General features: G+C 28.7%; 3 protein-coding genes across 5 annotated transcripts; 2 read left to right on the top strand and 1 right to left on the bottom strand.

Annotated features, from left to right (window-relative positions):
* Window positions 1-1,981: 1,981 nt before the first annotated feature.
* Window positions 1,982-2,736, bottom strand: LOC109809172 (uncharacterized). Its single transcript, XM_020372410.3, has 2 exons — window positions 2,541-2,736; window positions 1,982-2,453 (listed from the first exon to the last, which is right to left on the bottom strand). Exons 1-2 carry the CDS (start codon window positions 2,674-2,676, stop codon window positions 2,212-2,214), a joined length of 378 nt encoding a protein of 125 aa, XP_020227999.2. The 5' UTR covers window positions 2,677-2,736; the 3' UTR covers window positions 1,982-2,211.
* Window positions 2,737-9,729: 6,993 nt separating this feature from the next.
* LOC109808100 (uncharacterized) lies at window positions 9,730-12,557 on the top strand. 3 transcript variants are annotated; one of them, XM_020370945.3, is made up of 6 exons: window positions 9,734-9,865; window positions 9,973-10,080; window positions 10,610-10,869; window positions 11,393-11,489; window positions 12,056-12,164; window positions 12,261-12,557. In XM_020370945.3, the coding sequence occupies exons 2-6, from the start codon at window positions 10,070-10,072 to the stop codon at window positions 12,312-12,314; spliced, it is 531 nt and encodes a 176-aa protein (XP_020226534.1). In that variant the 5' UTR covers window positions 9,734-9,865; window positions 9,973-10,069; the 3' UTR covers window positions 12,315-12,557. The 3 variants fall into 3 exon arrangements, with proteins under 3 accessions (XP_082930841.1, XP_020226534.1, XP_020226531.1); XM_020370942.3 differs by having other exon boundaries at window positions 9,742-9,865; window positions 12,098-12,164; XM_083074715.1 differs by lacking the exons at window positions 12,056-12,164; window positions 12,261-12,557 and adding an exon at window positions 11,556-12,049 and having other exon boundaries at window positions 9,730-9,865.
* A 1,070-nt stretch (window positions 12,558-13,627) lies between these two features.
* Window positions 13,628-14,736, top strand: LOC109809564 (HSP20-like chaperones superfamily protein). Its single transcript, XM_020372902.3, has 2 exons — window positions 13,628-14,003; window positions 14,219-14,736. Exons 1-2 carry the CDS (start codon window positions 13,733-13,735, stop codon window positions 14,629-14,631), a joined length of 684 nt encoding a protein of 227 aa, XP_020228491.1. The 5' UTR covers window positions 13,628-13,732; the 3' UTR covers window positions 14,632-14,736.
* Window positions 14,737-21,976: the final 7,240 nt, after the last annotated feature.

Genomic DNA, 21,976 nt, shown 5'->3' with positions numbered 1-21,976 from the left:
GAATCCATTAAAATCCTGATTTAAAAGTTTTGTAGATTCCATTAAAATTCTGATTTTAAATCTTTTAGAATTCTGCAAAATCTTAAAAGTCATGAAAATCCTGCAAAGTCTTTTAAAATCCGCAGGATTTTTTTTCACTAAAAAAGTCCTTTAAAATCCTAATTCAATACACCCCCTTAGTGTTGGGATGCAAGTAAAGTCTCACATACATGATAGGTTTTGAGTTTTTTTCAATACACTCTCTCACGTCCAGTACTATTGAGTTTGATATGTGGATAAATGATAGGTGAATCTTTTTTAATGACCCATTTTTTTAAGAATCTAGAATAGATTTGATACCATCTTAGAATAGTGGATTTGAGCTAGCTTGGAAGGTGAGGGTTGTTTTCCACTTATATGATATTTAATTGTCTAATTTCTGGTCGATATGAGACTTGAATTTTTCCAATAAAAACTATGAAAACTAAGCCCAAAATGGACAATATCTTACCGACATAAAAACATGTATATAATAACCCTCGTTATATAACACGATATATTTGTATTGTTCAAGTAGGGTTGGTCAATTTTGTTGAACTGCCATAGTGTTCCTTTCAATTCAACAAAGTCCGAATAATTGTACTAGTGTACGCTTCCTTAATCTTTTGTTTCGTTTTGTTCGTATATTTTTCTTTCTTTTCTATATATAACACAACTTATTATACACCAGTACAGGTGGAGGCACTTCATCAGTTCATTCCTCTTGATTTTTTTAAAAGATTAAAATAAAAAATAAAATAATGAAGTACATAATTATTAAAAAAGTGTGAAAAAAGTTTTTGATTCATTAATTTTTTTTTTAAAAGAGAATAAATGTAAAGTAGGTATTTATTTAAAGAGTATGAATAACTTATTAATTGTGTGGGAAAAGACGATAGAAAAACTCTTAATTTTTTAAATTTTTTTTCTAAGTAATTGAAAAATGTAATGGCTTAATTAAAACTATAGATAAAAGACGTTTACTAAAAAATGATATCTCCTTTATGATAAAAATATAAATATCATTTTTTTTTCTTTTTCCAGCTTAAATATTTTTCTTTGTTTCACATCATTCTTCACGTGATTGTCTTTTATGCACTAAATTACTCTAACAGGTTTCATTTTTTTTATCACTAATAGAATTGAAAGAAAGAAAAAAAGTCAAATATTTTCACCCTTGACTACTCAGAAACATTAATTGGACAGGATTAAGATCCTTTGCAGTTTCTTTTCAAACTGCATGCATCTTAACTCTTGAAATTAATAATATCTTAATTTTTTTTTCTTTTCCTTTTATCAACACACTATAATATATTCTTTTAAATATATTTTTAATTGGTAAAATTTATTAAAAACACAAAAATTTAATGAGTTACATACTTTATTTAATGATTTTCTTTTCAAATTTTATAATTTTAAAAAATTTAACTAATGAGAATAAATGTCTAGAGTACTATCAGGAATATTCAACTAATTTAATTTTATCATCTCTAAAATATCAATCGAGATTTTATTTTTAATAACTTTTTTATTTTGTAACGCTTTTTAGTTAATATAAATATGTTTTCTTACTTAAATATGAGACCAAAAACATGTATATAATAAATTTACTGATTAATATAATTATTTTAAAAAAGCATATTTAATTAGACGCTTATTATACAATAATTACCACGCCTGATTAAGAAGAGATTAAGGTTAACTCAAGTGTTACCCATCTCCCAAGACTGAAGGCCCATCAGGCCCAATTGTGTCACTATAAATACACAGGTGATGTGACATAAATGAAGTACGTTATTATCCAATATAAAAGCACTTATTGTTCTATACCGAATACTCACTTGATCGTTAGAGTGCCTTTGCAGGTACCCTCCCCACCTCTCGGGACAGTATTCAGTCTACACGAAGACTCAGAAGACCAAGAAAGAAGAACGACAAGAGGAGTATTTCTACGCAGGAAGAATTTTAAAAAAGCATATTTAATTTGATGTTTTTGATGAAGAGATAATGTAAAAAATTTACATTCCACAAAATAAACCATGAAATTATCTATTGTGAACATTAAAAATGAAAAATGAAAAAAAAATAATAAAAAAAAACAGAAAAGGAAGATGAACAGGTTGCAATGAAGAATTTCTCCCCCGTTCCAAGTTCCAAGAACAGAGAGAATCTACATGAAGAAGAGTGGTGCGATCAGTGACAGCACGCCATCCTCTGCACCCTATCTCTCAAAATCCCATTATACAGAGCAACTCGGTTGGCTGGCATTTCACGATTTTCGGCAACTTCATTAATGCACTCGCTCCTCGATACTCTGTTTCGCTTCCCCTGTTTTTCTCTGTTTCCATCGTTACAATCAGTTTCTTCTTCCTTTACCATCACATTTTCCGCAAATTTCACTTTCTTCTTCCCCCTCCTCTCCCTTTTCTTCTCCTCTACAAGAGGTAAAAAATGAAGTGGGTACCTCAAAACTCAAAAGTGACGAGTAAGAAAAGAACAATAATAATAAGAGAGGGGTTTACCTGAGTATATGCAAGAACGAAGGAGTTGTTTGTTGGAGTGGGGGGAAGTCTTTTGCCTAGAGAATGCAAAGTAAAGGAGGGTGGAGGAGAAGAGCATGGCAGTGGTGAAGACGAGACCTTGGGAAATGGAAGCCATGTTGTGGGAACAGAACAAAGCGTTGGTTGTCTTATAAGGAGAAGGAGAAGCAGAGGACTTGTGTTGACCATAAAAGGAAGAGACGTATAAATATTGAATGTCATGTGTGAATGGCTGTACCTTTTCACTTTTCACGAAGCTTCCTTCCACCTTATTGTGCCAAAATCTATCTCTATAACATACAAAGGGGATGCAATGCAATACCCCCACCTCTTTTTTATTTTCACTTTTTATCTTCAAATATTTTAATTTTTTTCTTTTTATTTCTCGCTTTTTTAAGTCAATTTTTATTTATTTATTTCTAATTTTCATTTTTTTAAATAATATTATTTGTCCTATTATTAATTATATTATTACATTTTATATTTAATTTTTAATTAATTTATTCATGATAATTGAAAAAATGAAAAAGGTATATCAGAAAACATTAAAATCATTAATAAAATTTAGTACAATTCTTACATTAGATAAGATGGAGTTTTAGATGATAATATATATAAATGTATATTAATAATATTAATGTAAAATTCTAAATTTGATTAAAAAATAATACTAATTATATCTAATTTTTTGTCTTAAAATTATTCGGTAGAAAATAAGAAAATTTAATACATTTTTTTCTATATAAAATAAAAAGGAATGAAGAAAGTTTTTTTTTATAAGATAAGACACTTTTTAAAAAATATATATATAAGAAATAAAAATTAAGGATTAAAAAATAAATATAAAATCTAAAAATATTTATTTTAAATATAAGGACTAAAAGATAAAATAAGTAAAATTACATAAACTAAAAAAGTATATTAACATTTTATTTGTAATATACACATCTTCTCTCTGTCACAAAAATAACAAAGAAAATATTATCTACAAACTGATTTTTTTAGAGCTACAAAATTGTGTTAATATATTTATTTAATGAAGAGGAATCCAATTATCTTAAGATTTGATAGTTTAAGATTTATTTTATTTAATAATTTATATTTTATATTAAATTTTAATGATTTAATTATTGAATTAAAATTTCTTAATGTATATATCAAGTTGATAAATTTTTTTAAAAAGTTTGAAAATTATAATATATTTTATTATATAAATTTAAATGAACATATAATTTTTTTTATGATTATTCTTCAATTTGAATTAATGAAACAAAATATCAAGTAATTTTTATATTTTTTTAAAATTTGTAAACTTAATTTATACATTAAAAAAATTTAATTTAATAATTATATTTTTAAAATTTAATATAAAATATAATTAATATATTAAAATTTATTCTTAAAATAACTGCATCCCTCTTTTATTTAGTATTAATTGTGATACTGTTTAATTTTAATACTCGTTCAATCATAGTTGACCTTAAATCAATACTTCAATCTTTGTTTTCATGATAGTCTTATTTGGTTGGGAAAAATATTGTTTTAACTGTAAGATATACGTTTTTTTTTATAAATATAAGTTGTGTTTAATTATTTCTAATTATCAGCGATATTTTCATAGTTTTTCTTCTCTTCTTTTTTACTGAGTGCATCTAACTCAATAATTATCGACTAGCTTTCCACATTATTTTGATTAGTGGAGTAGAATTACCAAGTCTCTATATAATTTGTAAAAAAAAAAAGTGGTGTAGAAAAGTAGTGACTCATAATTATTTATTGTGAAAAATAAAATGAAAAAATATTAATTAAAAAACGGTTATACAGGTAGTAAAATTTTTTAGTTATAAAGATAAACAGTTTAGAATTTTTTTTATAAGATAAACAGGACAAAATTTTTTACATGAAAATAAAAACCAAAATGATATTCTCTTTGGTATAGATTCCAAGCCTTTTTTGACACGTTTTACAAGAGCGAGATCAACTGATTTTCGTATCTGTGCAAAGGAATGGAACACGTGTACACGAGAACACGTCCACGATACGTAAATATAATTAGTCCATAAATTAGAACGTGAACGCTTAAAATTCCTACATAGGAGATGGTACTCTATTATGTAAAGAAACACTAAACTACTAAACAAATAGTAATGTTTTAAATTTATCATACTAAACAATAAACCAAAGATTAAGTAAATTTTCAGGTTGCCAAACATGTAATTTACTTTTATTTTATGTAAACTATATTATTCTATTTAAATAAATATTATAATAGATGGACCATTCAATTATTGGAAATCGATGATATTTGTTCAACAACCTCAGACATCAAGACACTTTCACAAGTCCTGACATGCTCATCCGACAGTCTTGAACACTGAGACACCCTCTGTGAGTCCAAGTATCCTTGTTTAGCAACTTTGGACACCGAGACACTCTCATAAATTTAGGTATGCTCGTTCGACAGCCTTGAACACTAAGGTACTCTCGTGAGTCCAAGTACATTCGTTTGGCAATCTCAGACAACAAAGTACCTTCGCGAGCCCAAGAACACTCGATCGACAGCATACACTAAGGCACCACTCTTGCAAGTCCAGGCATGTGTCCCTAAAAATACATTCGCTCGACGTCCACAATTGTCGATTGCCTATAACACTGAATGTGATAGATAATTCCTCATTTTATGTAAAAGGCAATCAAGGTGATTAAAGTCTAATCATTGTACAAAGCAAATTACCAACATATTACCTAATTGTTAATCTTAAGTTTAGGTCCATCATAGTTAGTATAAATAGTATTACATTTCGAGGTAAATTCACTATTCACAATATACTCACATTTATTATACTGAATAAGTTACTTACTTGAGTGTCGAAATATCTTTTGCAAGTACATATCCTTGATTTAGCAAGGTAACCACTCAAGTGAAGAGAAGAGAAATCATCAAAGCAAAAAAGACAAAATTCCTTGATACATGTACAAATATTAAATAGTTTGAATGATATCGAGTAGATTAATAATATATTACCCTAAATGATGAATATCCCATAAACATTAAAAAGTTGTACCTAATTTTTATATGGGTACAAAATATAAAATATGTTCAATATCAACAACAGTTTTTAAAAAAAGTTATGTAGCTCTTTAAGTAATTATGTATCTAAAAATAATATTTTTACTCATCAATTAATGATTGTACAACCTAAAATTTCTTTCTCTCACATCATAATAAGTATATTCAACAACACAATATTGAATTCTATCAAATATTTTGCTAAGTTGTGCTAAATTTAATTGATATTTCCTGTAATTTGATTTATTATTTTTTGAATGAATTCTTAGGGTTCTAAACTGAAAACAAGAAAAGAGCTTATGAATGAACAAATTAAAAAATGCAAAAACAATAATATTTAACAAAAATGTAAAACGTAAATGCAGGGAAAAAATGTTACAGTAAATGAATAAGATTCAAAGAAGATAACACAACATATTTATGTGATTTAGTCAATTTGGTTTACATCCACAGGAAAAAAGCAAAATTTATTATTTGTAAACAAGACCGATTCTTTACAATAGAGTAATTTTTTTTTTTTGTTTTTTTTCAAAAAATCATTGATCTCTCTAACAAGTTCTAATTTTCTCTCTATGTACTTTTTCACAACTTTTGCACATATGTTATCATTTTTTCATGCTTACATTTAACACTTTACTCTCACGTTCTTTCTCTATCACTTTGTCTTTTAGAAAAATATCTCAAGCATACATACATACACACCTAAGGATCTACGATATTAAGACTAAATCTTATAAAGTAAGACATACTAAGAGATTGTCCCTCTTGTAGAAACTGGTCTCCACATTTTGAGAGATTGTCCTTTCGCAACTCAAGTTTGGTTCAAATTGGGAATCTATTCCTCTAACACTTTTTTCCAACTCAAAGAGGTGCAACAATGGATTTCCTACAATGCTAAACATGTCATAATCATCACTCATAGGGTTGAATTATTACTTTTTTTTACCACCGTTTACAATCTGTAGTCAAGTAGAAATAAAATGGTGTTCCAAAATTTCTACTCCTCCCCTGTTTTTATCTTCAGGCAATCTCTTTTAGAGTCTAACACTATCTCTAAGGCCTTTAATGTAAAAGTTCATTCTTGACGTCCCACTTCATCCTATTACACTACCCATGTTTGTTGGGATAAACCCCATCCTCCTTGGATCAAGTGTAATGTTGATGACTATGTGAAAAAGGAAACTTAGAGAACCTCGTGCGCTGGTGTTTTTCATGATAACCTTGAAAATTAGGAGTATGGAATTTTCCAAATCCTTGGATTGTTTGATGTCCTCACGATGGAGCTTTAGAGAATTCTCTCTACGCTTCATATTGTGTGGAATAAGGGTCATCACATGCTTTTGTTTGAGAGTGACTCTAAAGTTGATGTACATTTGGTCCTTCATTATCAAAATCTCCATCACCCTTGTTGGAGTATGATTTCTAGTATCAAAGATTGGCTAACTAATGATTAGGAGATTCGTCTTTACCATATCTTTAGGGGGCTAATGTTGTGGCTAATTGGCTTGCTAATTGGGATCATTCCCTTGCTCTAAGTACCATTGAGTGTCCTCTACCTCTTGGAGGGGTCTATCTTCCTTTACTTTATGATATGTTGGGAGTTAAATCTCTTTGTTTAATTTTGTTCTAATTTTAGGACATGCTCCTCGCTTAGAACAACAAAAACAAATAGAGGACCAAATTGAACATTTTAAAAATAGTGAGAACAAATTAAATATTTTGAAAGTAGTGATTAAATTGAATAAAATTTATCTAACATTTTTCTCTAGATAAATTTTAATTTTCTTTTACTTACTTTAATACAATCATAAATGACAACAAATTAAGTATTTAGAATTAAAAAATTGATAACAAAATGAAGAAGTTATCTAATAAATTAAATAGGTGAAAGAAAATTCAAATTTATCTAGACAAAAATAATGTTAGATAAATTTTGTTCAATTTAGTCTTTCTATTTTTGAGATGTTCAATTTTGTCTCACTATTTTTAAATGATTCAATTTAGTTATCTAATTTTTAAAAGATATTTAATGTTGTCCCTCTATATGATTTCATTATTGTCAATTTGGACGAAAGGATAATATTAAATATTTTTAAAAATTTAAAGGACTGCATTAACCCATTTAATAATAGTTGAATCAATTTGAATCTTAAAGATAAAAAGAGAGACAAAAAATATAATTTAAAAACAAATATTTTTTCAAACTTACCTACATTAGTGCAAGAAAAAAATAGTTGACAATTTTTTATATTATATTTTGATAAGAAAATGTTTATTTGTTTTTTTTTTCTATGAATATAGTCTCCGTAATATTTCAAAATTGATAATTAAAGACTAATATGCGCTTAGAATAATGCAGGTAAGTTTAAAAAAATAAAAGCAAAGTAAAAAATAATAAATGGTGTAAAAGAAAACTTAAAATTAATAAATTAAAATATACATAAAAAAAACACTAATGTGACATAGTATAAAAAATATACATTTTATTTATTTCCCATGATATAAGACTATCTTCATTTACGCGTATCTATTTTGTAACATTTGTGAACCATCGAATTGGTTTAGTGAAGAGAGTATTAAATAATATGTACATCATTATAATTTGTTGTTATCATTATAAGTTTAATAATTAAAAAATAGTAATCTTTGTTAATTAATCTATAAACAAGAATTTGAATAAAAAATAATATAATAATTTTTTTTTATTTTCTAAGTTAGTTTTAAAAAATAAATTCAACTCAACTTATTATTTTTTAAATTATTTCATATTAGTGTTTTAAAGTTTCACTTTAAATTAATTTAACTCGATCGAAAAATAAGTAAAATTTAACTAAATTTAATTTATTAAATATAATTAAAAAAATACTCTTTAAATAACTATTATTGTTACTTGTATAATTCATTAAAACAATATTGACTCTTTTTTATCAATAACAATTAGTAATATTTTTCTTTAAGAATTAAAATAACAATAATAAAATTTAAATATAAGATGCTAACATATTAGCTAACTCTTCACTATAAATCGTAAATTTTATTTTAAGACATATAAATTGCATTAGAAATAAAAAACAATATAATAATTTAGTAGATATGCGATTAATCGAACCCAAAATAATCCGTCAATTAATTAAATCACCACTAGTAACAATTAAAAGACTTTGTTAATAGCCTCTTTGGCCAAAAATATGAACTAGAAAAGGCAAGTACACAAAAATCTAACTAGTAAGAATTATCCAATATATATATTGGGTACTACTCAATGTACTCATAATGCAATATACACAATAGCAAAACCCCCAACCACTTTATCAGTTTATTGTATTCAAATGAACCATAATTAACATCAAACATGCTTCAATTATTATTCATTATAATAATATCGACAGTGATATTACTTTGAGATAAAATTATATATATAAAAAATCCAATTTGCACTAATTTGTAAAACTTTTATTTAAAAACATCTCTAATTTGGAATTCCATTTTAGTTTTTAATTCAATATTTTATAATTTTTGTTTTACAATTTCTCATAATATTATATTAGCTTTTAATTTAACGTTTTTTTAAAATATTATATCGTTTTTATTACTTTAAGTAATGTCAAAGAACTTCCATTGTTCTATTTATTAGTATCTATTAACCTAACATTTAAAATGATTCTCACATTTTAACTTTGAAGAAGATCACTCTTTATTTGAGATGGTCTATGAAAAAATAAATTAAGTAACCAACAAAGCTCTTACTTTAATTTGTATATTTTCATTATTATTAATGATTGATTTATCATTCATTAAACGCTTTTAGAAATAATTTTTTCATGACAATGTTTAAAGAATTAAATATTTAATATAATACTAAAAAGGAATTAAAAATGAAAATATTAAAAATATAATTTTTTAAAGTAAAAATATAATGTTGCAAAAAATATAGGTAAAAAAAATTAATAGTTAATCTTATCACTCTTTAATTTTTGAAACATTATCTTTTGAATGATATAAATTGTATTTTAAATTTATAAATTTATTAAACATTTATTAAACAGCACGATGGATGAAAATATAAAAATATAAAAAATATTGTTGCTTAAAATAATCGACTCTTTCGATATTGATCAATTTGTTTTTTTTTTTCAATCGTGAGAGAGAAGAAGAGGACGACGACGAACAAGAATCCAAGAGCAATCCCATCTGTGTGAACTTTGCACATCAGAAGGGAGGGCTATCAAACTCAAAGGTTTTTTTTTTTCTTTTCTTTTTTTTCTTTTTTTTTTGCATTTTTCTCTTTCCTTTTCTTTCAATTTTTTTTTTTTTTATTTTAATCTTTGCGTTTTGAATTGTTAGGATTGCTGTGGAATCGGTTTCGTCTTCTTCGTTTTTCTGCGAATTCCTCGTGACAGATCTAATCTAATCGAGTTTTTGGGGGTGTTTCAGACATTGCATGCATATGGGGTATGTTTTCTGAATCCAACCATAGCTGAAAAAAAGTTACCTCCTTTTTGCCCTTTTACCTTCAATTAGCCTTTATACTTTTATGGGTATCAATCTTTTTACCCTTATTGATTGATAATCATGTGCTAGGATGATGACCCTGAAAGTTATTTCCCTTTTCCCTCTCGTTTTACACGGTTCTCTAGGAAATTGATGAAAAGGTTTTAAGCTAGGTTATGGATTTCAATGCCAGCATTTCTTCTTTGGGAGTAGGGGATGTATATGTATTTTGGATGAATTTGTCAATCATTTGCCCAAGGATTGTTAATTTTCGGAATTAAAGTGACTTGATTGCAGTGTGTAAATCAATTTGCATTTTATGGTGGTTCAAACAGGATTGCCTCTCGAAAAGGATACTTGTGGGTTCTTACAAAAAAAATTCAATTTGTGGCAATGAAATTGAAGTGTCTGAAATATGATGGCTGTTTTAGACAATCATGTGATGATAATGTGGTGCATAACCGAAATTAGTGTTATTGTAACAGAGCAGTGGTTGTGTTGGATGCTGTAAAAGACCTACATTGAGTACTACAGTAGATGCGCCATCAAAAGAGGTGGCAACACAAGGTATCACAGTGAGGAAACCTAGTTCATCAGAGGATTTCTGGACCACAAGCACGCATGATATGGACAACAGTGCTGTCCAGTCACAGGGGAGCATCTCTTCAGCCAGTCTAACAAACCAAGCTGTGGTTCCTCATGTTGGTTCTTCCAAAACCAGTACCAACCCCACTGAATTTGTAAATCACGGTAATATTCATCGAATCATCGTTTATGTTGTGCAAATATTTTACTAAATAAGTATTTCATTGTTTGGTATGGTTTTCTTGTAATTAAACTGAAATGAAAAAAAATATAAATGGTATGCCTTACACGGTGGAAGCCAAAAGCTCCACTGCCTATTGATGGGTTGATCAACTTTATCTTCAACAAGACTACAGCTAACACATGGTGTGAGTTTGTTTGTTCATGGCAGGTTATATAAAGATAAATTCATAACATTAACGTAGAGATATCTGCTCATTTAAGAAATGTGGTTTCAGTGACATGGTAGTTTGATTTAGTCTATTGAATTATTAAAAAATATCTTTTTTTGGTTTGACTAGCATTGTCCGTATACTTTGCTTTTGGGTCATCTACTCATTTATGAAACACTTTTAATTCGCATATTTTCCTATTGGTATGCTTTTTCCCACTGAAATTTTCCGAACAAATGTTTTGTTGCAATCATATTTTATTGGAAGTGAATTTATGAAAATATTTTTGGTTTCAGGCTTAATTCTTTGGAATCAGACTCGGCAACGTTGGGTCGGAAATAAGAAGCCTGAGAACCGAACACAACAACAACAATTACGAGAACCTAAATTGAGGTATAAATTACATTGTTGAATTATTTTTTGGTAACTTCTTAATTTTTTTATAATTTTGTGTGTTAGGATTCCCGCGTTTCCATTTTTCTGCAAGTTAGTATTACTTCTTACTTCTTGTCTGAGTTTCATATACAAGTTGAGATTGTGGTTGAACTGTTGTAGTCTTACAGATTTAATGGAAGGTACCTGCTTTTCCACCTTACAAGTATTACTAAGGTGGAAAAGCCAATTTATTCCATTTTAAAGGTCATAGGCTCATAGCTAAATACTAATTAGAAAGCCAGTGGTAGCCTTGAAAGAAATGTGTAAATGACTTGCCTAAAATTGAAATCCATGGCATGTAGCTATGTCCTTGCTGTTACATTATAACAAGGGCCATGTCATAAGAAGCTAAGCTTATTTTTAAATTCTGGCATGGTAAGTTCTATAATCTTTCATGTTGGTATGGTGTAATAGCAAATCTGTTTGAATAGGGCATCGGACAATAAGATTTACATACACTGCCGATGAACTTGTTTTATGTCAGTAATTATGAATTTGTTTCATTTTTTCCCCTATCTTGTCAGAACTTATTGTCTGTGCCTTGCCAAAATTTATTGGCTTTGCAGTTGGAATGCAACATATGAAAGTTTACTTGGGAGCAATAAGCCATTCCGTCAGCCTATCCCTCTTGCTGTAAACATCTACTTCTAAATAATTGAATAATCATGCACTTTTTAAGTAAAAAAATAATGATTTTCTGATGGTGTGTACTCATGTCAATTCTGATAGGAAATGGTAGACTTTCTTGTGGACATCTGGGAGCAGGATGGCCTATATGACTGATCTGTTGACGCTTGAGGAAGTTCCTGTTGAATTGATCCATGAAAATAATTCTAGTTCTTGCTTCTGTAGAAAGGACTAATGGGCATATGCTGTAGTTTGTATATCATCAATTGTCACATGCCTATGAATATGATGAGGAAAATTTCTCTCTTGAGAACTTGAGATAATTGTATTATACTTTATTTAATTGATTGCCTTGGCTGCCTCTATTATCTGAACTCTGAAGAGGCAAGTTTTGAAAAACTCTCTTTGTTGACAGCACGCTGCATCAGTGGCTGCCACTTTCTTTTGCTCTGCCTTTACGTTAAATTGGATCAAAATTATGCTGTATAAATGGTCAATATTCGATATAGCTTATTTAGTTTCATGTTCATTAAACTTGAAGTTTTAAAAATCACCCGTTTCTTGGTGGAAATCCTTAACTTTGTCTCAATAATAATAATAATATTAAGTCATTGAATTAATTTTGGTCAAACGTTGAATATTTTCCTAATGGAAGTTGCTTGTTTAATTTTGGTTTCTCGTTCAGTTATTTTAAATTGGGTGTTGCTACATATAGATAAAGTTTTCTCCTATCTTATCATTGTCCATTTACTTTTATATTTGTTTTTGTTCACATATTCTATATTAAGAAGTTATTCCTTTAATTTTTCAGTAATGACATTTTCTTACAAATCATCCTCCTATTTTATATATATACTTTTTATATAGAAAGTATTGATTAAAAATTAAATATATTTATTAAAGAAAATATAAAAATACATTCTATATTTATTAAAGAAAGCATAGTGATGGAGATCAGGAAGAGTTTTTTAAATCTTAGTTTTCATTATGATGCAATCAGAAACGAGACTGCGAAAGGTGTAATAACAACAGCATATAGGCTTATTTTGGAAGAAAAAATTTAGTGCCAATCAAATCCTTCTCTGGCATAACTAATCACGATTCCTTCCTTTAGTGGTTGGGATTTTATTTCACTGGTGTTAAGACAATTTTTTTTTTTCCTCCTTACCTGCTTTTAAGGCAATACTTTAATCAGTCTGAATTTGGACCTGGCCCAGCACGCTTGTTTTCGTGGACCGGGCTTTAATTCTTCAAGGCCGGAACGGGACCACGAGAAAAAAAAAACTGAGACATTGGGAAGATGCTCACAGTTGTTTCCTCTGGAACACTCTTGTGAATCGTATCATTTCATGTCTGAGAAAGACCGAGAAGTCTCCATTAATATCACTATTCTCAAATTTAATGTGCATCCACTCTCACCCTCACAACCTAGAATCTCTTGGACACTTCTCTAAGCATCCAAAAGCCAAGTAACCAACACCAACCCCATATATATATACTTAAGTTGTCTTGGTTAAATATCAGCAAAAGCAAACAAAGAGAAACAAACAGTAGTTCAGCATCAAGCTAATCACATGGCTTTGGCACGTTTGGCATTGAAAAATTTGCAGCACAAGGTGTACACTTCCTCTTCCTTGATTGGCCATGATGGTGTGCATAAGCCGAGGTGGAGCAATGAGTTGCTCAGAAGGTTTGCTAGTGCTGCAGCCGGTGATAAGGGAAAATCTGAAGGCAGTGAAGTTGCTGTGACAGAAGGGAAAAAGTCCAATAGGTTGTCCCCTACGAGAAGGGGCAGAAGATGGGGTTGGAGAAATGATGATCGTGATTTCCCTCCTGCTCTTTATGGTAATCTCTCCCTCCTACATAGCAATTTTAATTCAATAATAGTACTATCACTACATATATTATTTATTCTTTATACTATTAGTTAGAGGAACTGATCATCAAATCTTGACTGGTTTTAGATATTTATATTTGAATCTAACTTGATAGATAATAAGTCGTATGAATTTACGTGAAGTTGCATGAAACAGAAGCTTACACATTGTGTTTGGTGTCAGAATTCTTTCCCTCAGGGCTTGGGAATGCACTGATGCAGGCAACTGAGAACATAAACAGGTTGTTTGAGGACATGAAGCTGACACCATGGTCTCTGAGTGGGCGTGTGAAAGAAAAGGATGACCATTACAAACTGCGGTACGAGATGCCAGGGATTGCCAAAGAGGATGTGAAGATCACCATTGATGATGGGGTGCTGACAATAAAGGGAGAGCACAAGGAAGAGAAGGAAGAAAGGGATGATGATGAGTATTGGTCTTCAAGTAGTTATGGATACTATAACACAAGCCTCGTTTTGCCTGATGATGCCAAGCCTGATGAAATTAAGGCAGAGTTGAAGGACGGTGTCCTTACTGTAATTGTTCCTAGGACTCAGAAGCCCCAAAAGGATGTCAAGCATGTCACAGTACAATGATGTATTTATAGGGGTGTGCTGTGGTTATCAACTTTGTGACTTTTGTGTGTGATTTTGGACCCAAGAGAAATAACTAAATAAAATTTCAGACCTGTTCTGTGAAAATTCCAATATCTTATATTTTTCTGTTGTGGATTTGATACTGATTTGAAAATTCCATTTTTTTTTCTTCATTATCTCTCTCCCTCTATTACAAGGGTTTCATTAGATAAATAATAATAAAAATTTAGTTAATGAAATATACTTTTACCTTTAGAACTATCTTATTGCATGTGAATAAGATAGTAATCCTAGTAGTATTCCTTTTATTTTAATTTTTTATGTTGCTAATTATGGATATCTTTTTATTTTCATTATTTTTATTTTTTAACTTAAATATTCGTGAACATAAATCAGTAACTTTATATGTTAAATAGTTTATCTTACCAATGTTTATATGTTAAAGAGTTCATCCTACCAATGGTAGGAACATGTTAGAAATATGATGTTTTATTTAAAGATTAAATGGTATGTTAGGAACATGATGTTTTATTTAAGGTTAAATTGTATGTTCGATTCTTCATAATGTCTAATTTATAATTATTATTTTTCAATTTTTAATTCAATAATTTTAATCTTTTAATTATGTAAGATTTATAATTTTAGTCTATTTCACTAAATATTCATCTATTAATTTTAAAGTTAGGCATAATCTAATAATTAATATATAATAATACTTATATTAAATTACAAATTTAAGAATTAGAAAACTAAAATCACGAATTGGATATTATACATTATTAAAAACATAATTCAGCCTTTATTTTAACAATGCCAATTTTTTCCACTTTTTTTTTTTTTTCGCTTTGTATTTTCTTTCTCAAAACAACCGAAGTTTATGTATTCATCTATTGTTTATGTGTGGATTAGAGATATGGGCTCCTCGCCGATGGATCTAGAGCCCAGTGGATCTCGTTTCAAAGTCCCTTAAAAAAACACTTCGTATTGGATTAACTCATAGTAGATATAGTGCTACAGAATTTATGTATTCTCTTGTAAAGAGGTTCGAGTATTGATACATTGTTTTTCTGACAGTATGTCCCAACCCCAATACACGGAAGGACAAATGAAAATACATTATAGTTATTTAAAAAAATAAATTCAAAGAAAAAAACACTTCGTATTGGATTAACTCATAGTAGATATAGTGCTACAGAATTGTTAAAATTTTAATTTTTTAATACTTAGAAATGTTAGTATTGTACCATTTTAAACATACTCTTTATTATCTACTTAATTTTAGTAACAATCAGCAATTTTTATGAATTCCATTGTTATTTAACGAGTCTATCATGATTTTATATTTTTAATAAATTTTAGCCACCAAAAAAAGCATGTCAGTTCTAAACATGGTATGATTTATTTTAGAGATCAAAAGTATTTATTCAAATAAAGTAGAATTAATGATGAAAATTTTCATCCAAACAGTTAATGTAATTATATATCTATGTTGTACTCAACAATAATATGATATGCACTTAAAATTAAGAAACATTTTTTTGTTTATACAAATTATTTGTTTTTGTTGTGATATACTGTATTTTGTTTGGGGTCCTTTTGAGAAACTTTGCCTCGAAATCCGGGATATGTTGTATTGGGCCCAGTGGGCCACTCCGGTAAAAGAATGGTGACAAGTAGCATAGAAAATAAAAAGAATTGTACCATTATGGAATGAAAAGACTGGACAATGAAAAGAGGAGAAGTGAGATGTGTGTGTACGGTGATTCATGACGTCATTATCCTCATCTCTACAGTTACGTGCACTGCACCTTCTTTATCCGTACACCTCTTCACTCCTGTCCGTTCGATCTCCTTGTGATTCGTGATCCTGCTCCTCCCATCTTTTCGGACTTCGTGCATCGCACTCGCACTCGCACTCGCACTCGCACTCGCACTCGCACTCGCACTCCAACTCTTCAATTTTTTTTACATACTTTTTTTATTTATTTAAATTTAAATATAATATCATGAGGCGCTGGAATCAAATAATTCGTCAAGTAGCTGTTGCTTGACCCGCTACTTGTCTACTACCAACTCTAGGTGTGCCACAAGTAAAACAAAAGGCAAACATTTCTCGATTATTGACTTTTTTAATTGTTAAATAAATGTGGTCCCACCCAGAGTGTATGAACTATGAAGTAATGAAAAAAGTGTCAGTGAGTTGCCTAGTCAACAGTATTTAGAAATAAGAAAATTGGTTTAGAAGGAAAAAAACAAAGGGTGGGTACACGAGCAGCACTATTCTGCAATAGTATTAGTCTTGGGGAAAGGGTTTTTAAAAGTTGTTGAATTTATTACGTTACCTTGGTTTGTTCAACGGAGGAGACACTGAAAAAGTTGGAAACTGGAAAGAATGGGGTAAAAACTGAAAATGGATACTACCCCTATGGCCCTATCCCATATTCAGCAACAACAGTAAATCTTAACACCCTGTCTGTCAGATCTAGAAGGAATTCGTATTTTCAGACCACTAATTCTTAACAATATATATTTCTTTTTAAGTATGTTTAGTTAATTAACCGTATGATTTAGTTGCACAGGTTATTAACAGCCATTTTGGGGTAAAAACTGAAAATGGATACTATAAATAATATATATATATATATATAATATGATCTAAAAATTACAAGAAAAAATTTAAGTCATCAATCAAACAAAGTAATCACAATATAAAAGAAATCTCCTGTCACATCGTTATCTAATATAACCAATAAAATCGTCAACTTTTAAAATTTGTCCGTATGTTAAAATATAAACATAATTATTTAGTCCAATCACAAAAAATATGTAAAAATAAATTAAATATAAAAAAATAATCATATAATAAGTATAAAAATAAAAATATTTATGCTAATAACAACATTAACATATAAAACCATATACATAACATCTCAAGATGGTATCCAATACCATATGAAGAAAAACAATTTTCATCCATACACCAACAAGTGTGTCATTCAACCATATGATCAAAAAAACATATGAACAATCATCAAATCACATCACATTATATGAATATACTTTAATTAATGCATCATCATGTATTTATCAACAATAATCTTATATAACCAAGTAAACAATTTAAGTAACTTAATGCTATCGAACCAACAGATTTTTCTAACACCCTACATGCCTATTAGATCAGTTGCTAATTAGGAAATCAATTCCTACACATTATTTCTCGAAGGTCGCCACTCAGATAAGGAAAGTTCAATACTAACGTTAGGTATAATATAGCTTAGGTGTAGGCTTACCACGATATTGACATGCATTAATCAAATACCATATAAATTATAGTCCAACTAACTATTCTCACGATACAACACATCTATCTAATAATCAGTTAAAAGTTGTAGCATCAATTTCATATCTTACTCCAAAAGTTAACGCCTACTAAAGGAGAATTTTTCAAAAATTAGGCTCATAGAACACCATACCAATATTCACAATAGGATATCCAACTTCCAAAAACACAATCTCCTCTAATCATAGGCCAATTAAGATGCCTAAATGTTTATAACATTGAATATATCAACATCTCAACAAGGCAACAAACCATGCCTAAATGCCTTAAAGCATTCTTAATGTCACATCTCAAGAACATTCAACTATATGCATTACCCCAGGTTAATGGATATATAAATCTAACAACATTCATAAATCTCAACACAAATACACTTCAACACATTTCAACATATAATCATCTACATATATTATCCCATATCAATATACACAAAACAAACATCACCAACCAATTTGCAACATGCAATAAATTCTCCTAACCTATCCATGATCACCAATTAATCATACAAACAACACATTTTTATAAGATAATTTGCGCTCTGCACTATCCAACCCATGTCTAGTGCCATTAAGACAGGAAGCTCTCTGCCTTACCCACGTTTGTCGCTTCAAAATCTGTGTCCAACATGGGTGAGGTAGAAACCCCTAGACCCTCACACCTAGTGTGACAAAGTTTACATCCAACCCCAAACAAGGCAGAGATGAGTCTCTTTCCTTACTTCTAGTGTCACTCCTTTGGCATCCAATGTCAATCTAACTCGAGATAATCATCTCGTCTCACGCTCGATCACCATTCAAATCTTGTTTGATGGGATTTCAACATAAGACAATTACTCTTTTCACGTTTGACGTCATCAATCATGCTTTCCAACACAAGCAAGATAAAGGTCCCCTATTGAAGTTACACCTAACACTTTGAAGGCGCGTTCGATGCGACGGTTAGTTTTGCACTTAGTAAATCACAAATTTGCTCTCGTCACACTTAAAAATAAAAAAAAAACCCAAGCATGCAACATAACAAACCATATATACTCATTGTGAATAACTCGTCCACTCTTAAAATCAATAAGCAACATGCATTTAGATGTATAAAAAAAAAATACCAAATACATTCCACAATGTTTCACAAGCAACCAACTTGATTTCACTCATCTAATTCTAAATCAATCAATGTAACATTTTAAGTTCTCAGTTGCAAACTTTTACACTTCGTAAATAAAATGTTATTTAATCATGTTATTATGAGTTGATAATTATTTTTCTTAATAATAAAATATTATATAAGTATTTTGGGTTTCTAATAAATAAATAAATAAATACAAATTTATATAAACGGTATAACAATATTTTTATTTAGAAATAGTATAATATATGTATATGTATAGTAGTATAATATATACATACATATAATAGTAGTTTTATATATGTATATAAATAATGTATAATTATCTTACGAGAAAAAAAAAATAAAAATGAAAGTGGACGAAGGAAAGAAAAAGAATGAAAAGGGACCATGATTGAAATTGAATAATAAAATATAAGTTAATGAAAGTGGAAATTTGACTGTGTTAGCCCATTTGCGAGATATAAGTTAAATTGGCACGAGTTGTTTGGTTGAAAATGGAATAAAATGTGGAATCTAGTGTAATCATACCAGTGTTGCAGGTAGTACAATAGGTAGCTAATTTGCAACATGATCTCATCCGAAAACAGACACACATATGCGTAAACCACCTGAAGCCTATAAATGGAAAAGGGGTACGCACACATCTCACTTCCCTTGTTTGTTCTACTTAAAAGAAAGTTAGAGAGAGTATACAAATATTAATCTAGAAAACAACAAACATTTGACTTGCAATTTTTAAGATAGGGAAGGAAATATCTATTTTATTTTTAAAATAAAATATAATTATAGTTATTTATTGGAGTATTTTTAATCTCATATAATTTATTTATTTTCTTTTACTTAATTAATGTTGTTATATTATTTAACCTTTTATTTCTTTAATATTTTATATGCGTTGTTGGTATGTCATTCAACTTATTTTAATAAGTTATTTTTTATTTACACATATTTTATTTAAAATTTTGTTTCTAAATACTGAAAATGAAGTCAAAATCATTTAGATTATTATTACATTATAACTGATTAGTTTTTTTTTATATGCTTAATAATAGATATAATTATTTTTTTTCTCCTTTCTTTATCCTTCCGAGACTTGTAATTATTATATATAAAAATAAAAATATACAGCTTAATAATAAAAATAATAATACAGTAACATATGTTATTAAAATGTTTTAAAATTCATTGTAATCATAAGATGTTATAAAGGTATTTATTTATTTATTTATTAATATGATCATGTATGGGTAAATAAAAATTAAATTCATTTGTAATTTAAAACTTGACTTTAAAGATTTAAATGAGTATATATTTGATTAAGGTGAGATATATTTTATTAATAAATCATGATAAAAATTCATTTATTTTGACTAGTTATTACAAATTTATAACTAATATCTTTTCATGGAGTAGAATAAAAAAAACAGAAAACTCGTAATTAAAATGCATAAGTAATATGTAATTATATGTATGCGTGCATGTGTATTTTATTTTTGTTTAAATACTTGATTTACATGGTATATGTACTCACTTCTTTTGGTCCATTTCATAATTAAAACTCGTACATGCGGTGTTTTTAGGACTTCAATGGACCATCGACACAAAATAACACAATTACTTTCAAGGGGCAAGGATCTCCTATGATATCACTTACATATGTGTCCACACCAATAGGGATTTGTGATCACTACCTTTGCATTTCTTCCCACCAACCATATCAACCCTCTTTATAATATATAATATCTATGATGACTTGTAACCTCGTAAATATATGTAAATGGATAAACTTGTCTTTCTTTATCTTCAATTACTTCGGTATTGGAGGTTGCTTAAGTAATGAAAAATAACAATACCTTATAGTTATTTCATTTTTTTATTTATTTAAATGAGTAATTAAATAATTAAAAATCAAAGTTAGAAAATAAAATAGAAAAAGGGTGTCACAGTCAATACAACACGATTATAAGTGAAACACAAGTCACATTCAACTTCATTCAATCAATTAATTAAAATATATTATAGCTTCTCTTACCTCGAATCCGTAAAAATTCAGGAAGAAGAAGCGAACGTTGAGTTCCAAACAACAAGAAGCTCTACACTACATGACAACCTTGATTCTTAGCAAAGAGCTTTGAATCAACATCTGTCATAAATTAAAGATGATCTCTTACACCTTTGGGGAGACTATAAAGGATGAGAAAATATTCTTAGATTTTAAAGTGTTTCTCTCTAACTTATTTCTCTAAGTTTCCGAGGAACAAGCTCATGAAACTAAATTCTTAATATATAAATTTTATATACTTCTCTCTTTAGGGTCAAATTGGACCGTTAGTCAAAGAAATTCTCTAAAACATCTAAAGACTTCTCAAAAACTTGTTAACTCTCAAAATCTCTAAATATTATACCACCTCAAGATAACTTAATACATAATTATCGATAAAAATACAATAATTAGTATAAACTTGCAGTGTTACAATATGTTATGTGAGAGTGATTAGGTTACATGGTGAAAAATTGCTAATATTATGTTTGGTGGAGAGTATATAAATAAAAGAACGAGAAAAGAAAAGACAAGAGGAAAAATGAGTAAGAAATTAAAGTTGTTTGACAAAAAAAAAATAAAAATAAAAGAGAAGTGAAGAAAAGATAAATCTTTTAATTAAATAAAAATCTAAATTGATAAATTTTAACATATTAAATATTTTTATTATTCATTATTTTATTTTTAATCGGTTATATCTTCTTCACACTTTCTTCGGTATTTGCATAGAAGAAAAATATATAAAACTTATCAAGAATTTTAACATGAAGCAGTATGAAAAGTGGTACATCAATGAAGCACCATTTTTAACCGTTAGATTTAATAATAAAATAATC

This window comes from Cajanus cajan, chromosome 5, assembly GCF_000230855.2.
Source record: "Cajanus cajan strain Asha chromosome 5, NIPB_CcT2T_4, whole genome shotgun sequence".
Taxonomy (NCBI): domain Eukaryota; kingdom Viridiplantae; phylum Streptophyta; class Magnoliopsida; order Fabales; family Fabaceae; genus Cajanus; species Cajanus cajan.
Note: the sequence above shows the minus strand (reverse complement) of the source record. Positions and strands in the feature narration are given on the sequence as shown.

Coding starts and splice junctions, on each gene's coding strand:
- LOC109809172 (XM_020372410.3), bottom strand. CDS start 2,676: ATGGCTTCCATTTCCCAAGGTCTCGTCTTCACCACTGCCATGCTCTTC. Junction 2,454..2,540: donor TCGTTCTTGCATATACTCAG/GTAAACCCCTCT, acceptor TACCTCTTGTAG/AGGAGAAGAAAAGGGAGAGG.
- LOC109808100 (XM_083074715.1), top strand. Junction 10,870..11,392: donor CACTGAATTTGTAAATCACG/GTAATATTCATC, acceptor TTTTGGTTTCAG/GCTTAATTCTTTGGAATCAG. Junction 11,490..11,555: donor TTACGAGAACCTAAATTGAG/GTATAAATTACA, acceptor TTTGTGTGTTAG/GATTCCCGCGTTTCCATTTT.
- LOC109809564 (XM_020372902.3), top strand. CDS start 13,733: ATGGCTTTGGCACGTTTGGCATTGAAAAATTTGCAGCACAAGGTGTAC. Junction 14,004..14,218: donor TTTCCCTCCTGCTCTTTATG/GTAATCTCTCCC, acceptor GTTTGGTGTCAG/AATTCTTTCCCTCAGGGCTT.